Raw genomic sequence first — 8333 nt, 5'->3', positions numbered from 1 at the left:
TAAATTGCTGAGGCTTGAACTTGCCATCCTCTTCCCTCAGGCTCCTGAGTCCCTGGGATTACAGGTGTATACCACCACACCAGGCTTAATTAATATAGTTTTGTTGTTGTTTGGTACTGGGGATTGAATCCAGAGGGACTTTACCATTTAGCTACATCTTCAGCCCTCTTTAGTTTTTTTTTTGGGGGGGGGGAGGGGGGTGAGGGGAGAGTCCTGCTAAATTGCTTAGGGCCTCACTAAGTTCCTGGGGCTGGCCTCAAATTTGTGATCCTCCTGCCTCATCCTCCTGAGTCACTGGGTTTAAAGGCACGCACCACCATGCCCAGCTGAACACTTTCACTCAACAGCCTTTAACTCCACTATGTGCAAAGCACATGCGCTTTTAATGATTCCTCTTCTGGGTATTTAGCCTAGTATTTAAAATGACATACATAACACCTATAAGAGAAACTATTAAATCAAAATATGCATATTTTAAATGTTGGTAGAGATTATTCCAAAGCTTTTCACTAAATTTAGGTATTGATTAGTAACAAAGGTTTTTAGTGTTTTGATTAGTAACAAAGGTTTTTAGTATTTTGCAGTCCTTTACACAAAACAGTATAAAAACTGTTAAGGTAGATCAAGAAGTTCCATTCAAGTAAGAAAAAGTTGTAATAAGAATTGTGATGCATTCTGCTGTCAAGTACTTAAAAAATAAAAGCAATTTTTAAAAAGTTGTTTTTATGATGGCATCAAATCTATACAGAAGGGTTGTTGGGGATAGAGGTCAGTTCTAGAATACATGCTTGGCATATGTGAGACCCCATGTTTGATCCCCAGCATCACCATAAATAAAGGAAGAATGGTTAATTAATATATTTAGGAAAAGAAAATGACCTCACAGAAAAGATTCAGTTGAAAGTGCGTTGTCCATTTTCAGCATCATCACTGTTACCAAGTGCCTACCACACGCCAAGCAACATTATTGAGTACTTTATCTCCTTTAATCCTATCCCCATGTATCCTATGAGGAAGACATCTTTTTTATACTTAGTTAACAGATGAAGTTGAAACACAGAGAGAGGTTAAATGTCTTGCCTAAGTCACACAGTTCATAATTGACTGAGCTGGGATTAGAAATGAGCAGTCACGCACAGGTCTCGTGGGCTCAACCCCCAGCACCACCAGGGGAAAAAAAAAAGCAAGTCTAACTCTATACCCATCATTTTTTAAAAATATTTTTAGTTGTAGATGGATATAATACCTTTATTTATTTTTATGTGGTGCTAAGGATCAAACCCAGTGCCTCACACATGTTAGGCAAGTGCTCTACCACTGAGCTACAATCTCAACTCCACAGCCCTTTTTATGTGTGGAGGGTGGGGCTGGGGAAGGTACCAGGGATTGAATTCAGGGGCACTCAACCAGTGAGCCACATTCCCCAGCCCTATTTGTATTTTATTTAGAGACAGGGTCTCACTGAGTTGCTTTACACCTCACCGTTGATGAGGCTGGCTTTGAATCGCAGTCCTCCTGCCTCAGCTTCTCAGGCAGATGGGATTACAGGCGTATGCCATCATGCCCGAACTCCATAGCTCATTTTTGAAAACTATAAGTATTCATGAAGAATGGCATTGAAGGTAGAAGGAACATATAGCAAAGCACCAGGTCATGGTATTTTTTAGAAAGCAGGAGGAAATTCAGTGTGGCTTAAGCATTTTGGGGGCCTAGTTGCCCAAAGATGATGTGGTAGATGAGGTAAAAAATTTAGGCTGAAGGGCTGGAGTTGTAGCTCAGTAATAAAGTGCTTGGCTAATACATGTGAGGTACTGAGTTTGATCCTCAGCACCACATAATAAATACATAAATAAAATAAAGATATCCCTCTATAACTTTATAAAGTATTTAAAAAAAAAAAAAAGAATTTATAAGTACTTAAAAAAAGGCTGAGTACAGATTTGACTGACAGAGATGCCCCAGCATTGGCATTTCCAAACAGGATAATGGCAACTTCATTTCTTTTTCTGAGACTGCTCTGTCTCCAGTTTTGGTGTTGAATTCATGGTGAGGACTTCAAGGGGTTTTATTCTTTCAAAGCTATAGCATTCACTTTTGTCTTCTGAAGATATTGTTCTTGTACTGACTAGATGAAAGCCTTCCTTTAGCAAAATGTCAATCAGTAAGCCGAGGACATTTGTTCCATTGGCCAATTTTCGGTTATCAGGTTTTATAGAAACATACCTGGAACACACAAAAACATTTTAATTACAAAGCATTTGTTTGACTAGCAGAGCCAAACACATACATTTACTTATAACCTCAAAAGAAGACATACATCATACTACTTTCAACCAAATTTATTTTTTGAGACTATTTACAAATCCAAATCAGTTACTTTGGATAACAATTAAATTGGCTCAATTTTTTATATAGGACAATGTAAATACTACCAATTTTTCAATTTGCTACATTACTCAAATCAATTTGTTTTGATGAACACTTTATACTTTTATAATTTCCTCTAGATAAAATTTTGTCAATTATTAGCACTGACATGAATTTTCTTTTATGACTTATTCCTGTCAAATCCATTTTTTCAGGTGAAATGTTGCAGATATTTCAAGATGATTTTATTGTCAGTTTTTACTCAATAATTGTCCATTGTTGAGTAAATCTTGTGGTCAAAAATCTCTGGAGCAGAAATAGCAAAAAATTTTATTCCCTGGGCAACTCCACAGAACCAATGCACATAATAAAAATATGCCCGACCTTTTCAGACTGGCTTCATATTGGCTTTAGTAATGTCAATATAACATACCTGCATAGATGTGGTTATATTACTCCTTCCTTCCTTTTTTTTTTTTTTTTTTTTGTACCAGAGATTGAACCCAGGGATGCTTAACTGCTGAGTCACATCCCCAGCCCTTTTCAGTAAGTTGCTTAGGACCTCACCAAGTTGCTTTGAATTTGCAATCCTCCAGCCTCAGCCTCCCAAGTCACTGGGATTACAGGCATGTGCCACCATGCCTAGCTTCCTTTCTTCCCTTCTATTAAGGGTGTTTATTTGTATCCTCCCACCATTTGTTTATGATGTGTGAAAAAGACTAATAACTTAGATTAGTTTCAGGCAGAAACTAATTGTCTAGTTTTATGGAGTAAAAAGATGTTTGTAGTCATCCCTAACCTCTTTTTAAATGATTATGACTGAAATAGAGTGTTTATTGTAGCTCACATTTAGAAACTCACTCTAGACAAACAACAAAAAAAAAGTTCAATAATAAAATCTAAGAATTATCAAACTATCAAACTACAACAACGCCCATCTCAAAAAACTACTACAAGGGCTGGGGATGTGGCTCAAGTGGTAGCGCGCTCGCCTGGCATGCGTGCGGCCCGGGTTCGATCCTCAGCACCACATACCAACAAAGATGTTGTGTCCGCCGAGAACTAAAAAATAAATAGTAAAAATTCTCTCTCTCTCTCTCTCTCTCCCCCCTCTCTCACTCTCTCTTAAAAAAAAAAGAAAAGAAAAGAAAATATCAAGAGAACATTGCTTTCAAATCTGTAGAAAATAATTAAAAAAAAAAAAAAACTTCTACAACAATGCCCATCTCAAAAAACTGGTTAAAATGTTTGATACAACTTTTTAACATTAGTTAAAAACATCATTTAGTCTACCCTCAAACCCCAGATAGCCTAGAAATGGTTGTCAGAGAAAATTACAGAATGTCATAAAAGAATTCATATACAAATAGTAAACAGTAGGTGGTAACAAAAGTATAATAGATTTGCAAAAGTACTTGATCCTTATGAAGCCAAATTGAAAAAAAAAAGATTTCAAAGCACAAGAAAAGGGTACAACAAAAGAAACCAATGGGAAATTAAACTTATTTATTTTAATTTATTTTATAGTCCAGGAGATGGAACCCAGGGCCCAGTGCAGTCAAGCATTCTACCACTGAGCTTTACCACTAGCCATTATTTAAAATGTTTTTAAAGACACCACAAAGATGGGTGACTAGGGATGTAGGTCACTGGTAAAGTGCTTACCTAGTATATGCAAGGTCCTGGGTTCAATTTCCAGCACCACAAAAACAACATAAAAAATATTAAAAGCAGCTACACTTTTCTATTTGAATCTGTTTAAAAAGAGAGGTCAAGGGACTACAGTTGCAGCTCAGTAGTAAAAAAGAGGTCAGATAGAATAAAGGTTAGAATCCTGTGACCATAGCTTGGGCATGATAATGTGCTGTCACATGAATGATGATCTGAAAGAATCAAGGCAAATATTTCTCTTTTTTTGGAGGTGCTGGGATTGAACCCAAGGCCTTACAGATGCTAGGCAAGTGTTATACCATTGAGCTACATCCTCAGCCCAAGCCAAGTATTTCTAGTACTATGAACTTTTTAAAAATAATAACTGAGCAACTTGCTAAATTAAATAAGACAAAGTGGTAAATCATTCTGAATAAGGAGACTATAAGGAGACATTCAGTCTTACTCCACCACATTCCATCTTCCAAAAACATATAAACAGACAGATTCAGACCAGGCAAAAATAAAAATGATTGCTAATTTGGCAGTTATATACTCAATGGTGGGCCTTTTTTTTAAATATTTTTTTAGTTGTTGCTGTACCTTTGTTTTTTATTTATTTATATGTGGTGCTGAGGATTGAACACAGTGCCTCACACATGCTAGGCAAATGCTCTACTGCTGAGCCACAACCCCAGCTCCTCAATGGTGGGCCTTTTTTAAAAATATTTTTTAGTTACAGATGTATACAATATCTTTATTTTATTTATTCATTTTTATGTGGTGCTGAGGATCAAACCCAGTGCCTCACATGAGCGAGGCAAGCGTTCTGCCACTGAGCTACAGCCCCAGCCCCAAAGGTGAGCCTTTTAAGGCCAGAGTTTTTGCCTATCACTACAGATTCTCATGTCACTCTATTCAAATTATTAATCTCTATTTTTAAACTAGCTCTATAACATATTATTTAAAAACAAAACAAACAAACAAAACACTCCATAAACCCAAGGGGGAAAAATTCTGAACTAAAAACAACTGAAATATAGCTCAGTGATAGAGCACTTGCCTAGTGTGCCTGAGGCCCTGGGCTTGAACCCAGCACTGCAAAACAGAAAACAAAATAAACTATATAGTGACAGAAAAACATGTTAACTTCTAAAACTAGAAGCTAATTTTAAAATTATCTATTGTGGTAGTGTAAATATAATACCTTTCTCACATGAAGGTAAAATAATTCTGCACTGTTTTTAAAATGCACTTAACAGAACAGTAGCCATTAGATACTGTGTACACACAATAGTCCCATTTCAGTTTCTAATCTCATTTTTCAAGATTACAATCACTTCCTCTACATGCATAGTTTAAAGAGCATTTAATATTTCCAAGACATATTCTTTTACGGTCTATTTCTATTTTACCTGGTCTATTTCTTCTTAAAAATCAAATTTCCCATGTACCTTTTTGAAAAGGGATCACAAGGTCATAAGTACTTAATCGAAATTTTTAAACCAAAAGATTGATCTTGTTTACTTCAGTATCCCATCAATGAAACGAAAGTATACAGAATTAAAACAGTTTGAAATAAAACTAGGGCCTTAGATTTTCTTCATAGTTTATTTATTTGAGTAGCTCCCATTTCCCAGACACTTCAGCCTCTTTTGAAGGGCAAGAAAGTATGAATTGTAAAAACATCTGTATTACCATACTTGGTTATACTATCCAGTGTTCTCTATTTGGTAAGCAAGAACAAGGAGTATGTTGTAGGAGAGGTAGACACTTACATTCTTCTTGATGACTACTGCTCAAGTTAAAGTATCCTAAAATATGTCTTATTTACCTTTACCCAAAAAAGTGTATTTTATTTTAAATGCTATGAAAAAAGAACACATACAGGCTTTCTAATTTTCCTCCTAAAAATTAAAACCAACTTCAGTTGGTAAAATAATAGTGAGACAGCATTAAGACATTTTTAACAGGAGTGAGAGCTGCTATATCCCTGACTCCAAGGTGGAAATCAGCCATTAAGTCCAGCCAAAAACAGGGAAAAGTGAATAACTGACTCAAGAGAAGCTGTCCATGACAAACTGACAGCCTATCCCAACTTTCTGAGATGTATAAGAGATACGAATATACTAGGACACCAAATTTGCCATGATAGATGTCTTCCTTTAAGGGCATTTAAAAATAAAAGCCTTTTTTTCTTCATTGAAGAAAAATCAATAGTTGAATTTAAGCACTAAAAGAATAGATACAGAGTATATAAGGAAGTCAAGAGAAACTACTGAGCCTTTCTGTGAATCACTAAAAGAATCTCTTGAAAAAATAAGATGATTCATTTCTTTTCTTTTGGGGTACTGGGTACTGAACTCAGGGGCACTCGACTATTGAGCCACATCCCCATCCCTATTTTGTACTTTTATTTAGAGACAAGAGTCTGAGTTGCTTAGTGCCTCATCACTCATTTGTTTTAAATTAATTAAAATTTTTTCATTTTAATTATTTTGTGGTGCTGGGGATTGAACACATGGCATTGTACACGAGAGGCAAACATTCTACCAACTGAGCTATATCCTTAGCCCCCCAGGCATTTTTTTATTTTTTATTTTTAGACAGTGTCTTACTAAATTGCCAAGGCTGGCCTCAAGCAATCAATTCTCCTTCCTCAGCCTCCCAAGTCACTGGGATTTGGCACCAAACTTTTTAGCAATGGAACATAATCTATAAAATTATTTCCTCCTACAATTTGAATGACCACAGTCCCATTTTCTCTAGGCAGTCTTGTCTTGTTCCTAGTGTCCTGCATAATACCTTTTACTCTGAAGTGTCCAGGTTTAGAAAATATTTGGTCATTCTACCCAACTCCCTTGGTTACCCCAAAAATCTTTTTTTCTAAGAAAAGTTTTAGGCATGAGGAACTTTGAATTTTGAGGGAAAATATCAGAAACCAGAATAGAAGAGAGATGCTTCAAAATACGAACCTGACTCCAATTTGATTATCAGTAGTGCTGTCAGAGCCACAGTAGAAAACCAGGTCGTGGTAAGAAGGTCTTTGTGGAGGCAGTGGAAGTAAGGTCATCTGAGGAGGGAAAGAGTTACTACTCCAGGTGGGTGCTGCTGGCTGCTCTATAAACACTGTAATTCTCCCAGTTAGCATCTCAATTGTTTTGCTGCAAGAGCCAAACACTCTGAAAAAGGCTTGCGTGTTTCGATTTAGGAAATGCACCTCAAGGAAAGCAGGTCTTGGCTCTAGAATGTGTTGGTTTAAGAGATCAACCAGAGAATCAAGTTCATAGAAAAGAGCCTCTCTCTGAAGCCTAAGATAGTCTGAAAAGTCAGTGGGTAATAAAAGTTGGTGAGTTCTCAAAAAATCTAAGATGAAACTAAATAAAACACCGTCTCTGTCCACAAAAATCTGGCCACCAACCATCTTGAATTCTTGGTCTTTGCCATCTAACATTCGTGCCAACCGAGAAGCAGGAAACTGCTTTATAGTAGAAAGCCTTGTTGTAAATATCTTCCCTCCCACATTCAAAGTGACCAGTTCCTGACTACTCATTCTTCTCTAGTTTCAAACTGGAGGCTACAGGCCATCAGGCACAGACTTAAAGGACTTGTAAACCAACCTATTACCCTAAATGTTGTTATATATGATTAAGAAACAAAAGAGGTAGGAAGAATAACAAAACCAGAAACCTAGATCCCTGGGTAACTGTTGTAAAACAAATATTGTATCCATAGTTGTGTTTGCAAATTTGAGTTGCTTGGGAACTTTGCAGTACACAAAAGGGAAAACTAACACATGAAACTGAATAGTTGAAGGAAAACTGACACTATATCTGAGAATTAATGTCAATTAGATCCCTTTCCTAAATTTGATTTTTAAAACTTCTTGAGATATTGGCCAAATTATATTGTTAATATTGTGTGCATGTACTAATCTGTAACCAATAAAAAATATGGAGGGAAAAAAGACAAACTCTTTAAAAAAAAAAAATTCTCAGGGGCTGGGGATGTAGCTCAGTGGTAGAGCACTTGCTTAGCATGAGCAAGGTCCTGGGTTCCATCCCTAGCACTTAAAACAAACAAACAAACAAAAAAAAAACTCCATGAAATCCTGGTGTAAAACATATTTAGGGCTGGGTTGTGGCTCAGTGATAGATTGCTTGCCTAGCACATGTGAGGCATTAGGTTCAGTTCTCAGCACCGCATATAAATAGATGAATAAAATAAAGGCCCACCAACAACTAAAAATATATATTAAAATAATTTTCAAAACACCATATATTTGCTTAAAAATAAATAAAAACTTACTGGGAGCC

The 8333-nt window shown here is 36.3% G+C and overlaps 1 protein-coding gene across 1 annotated transcript; it reads right to left on the bottom strand.

Moving 5' to 3' along the window:
• Nucleotides 1–706: 706 nt before the first annotated feature.
• On the bottom strand, nucleotides 707–7570 carry Kcnrg (potassium channel regulator). The gene is made up of 2 exons (XM_005330211.5): nucleotides 6993–7570; nucleotides 707–2223 (listed from the first exon to the last, which is right to left on the bottom strand). Exons 1-2 carry the CDS (start codon nucleotides 7568–7570, stop codon nucleotides 1995–1997), a joined length of 807 nt encoding a protein of 268 aa, XP_005330268.1. The 3' UTR covers nucleotides 707–1994.
• Nucleotides 7571–8333: the final 763 nt, after the last annotated feature.

Source organism: Ictidomys tridecemlineatus, chromosome 6 (assembly GCF_052094955.1).
Source record: "Ictidomys tridecemlineatus isolate mIctTri1 chromosome 6, mIctTri1.hap1, whole genome shotgun sequence".
NCBI classification, from domain to species: domain Eukaryota; kingdom Metazoa; phylum Chordata; class Mammalia; order Rodentia; family Sciuridae; genus Ictidomys; species Ictidomys tridecemlineatus.
The sequence above is the reverse complement of the archived record's forward strand: the minus strand, read 5'-3'. Positions and strand labels throughout refer to the sequence as shown.

Bases quoted from the DNA above. Each gene is read 5' to 3' on its own strand.
- Kcnrg (XM_005330211.5), bottom strand. From the start codon at position 7,570: ATGAGTAGTCAGGAACTGGTCACTTTGAATGTGGGAGGGAAGATATTT. The intron at 2,224-6,992 runs GTTCGTATTTTG...TGTGTGTTCCAG, and splicing joins GATAATCAAATTGGAGTCAG to GTATGTTTCTATAAAACCTG.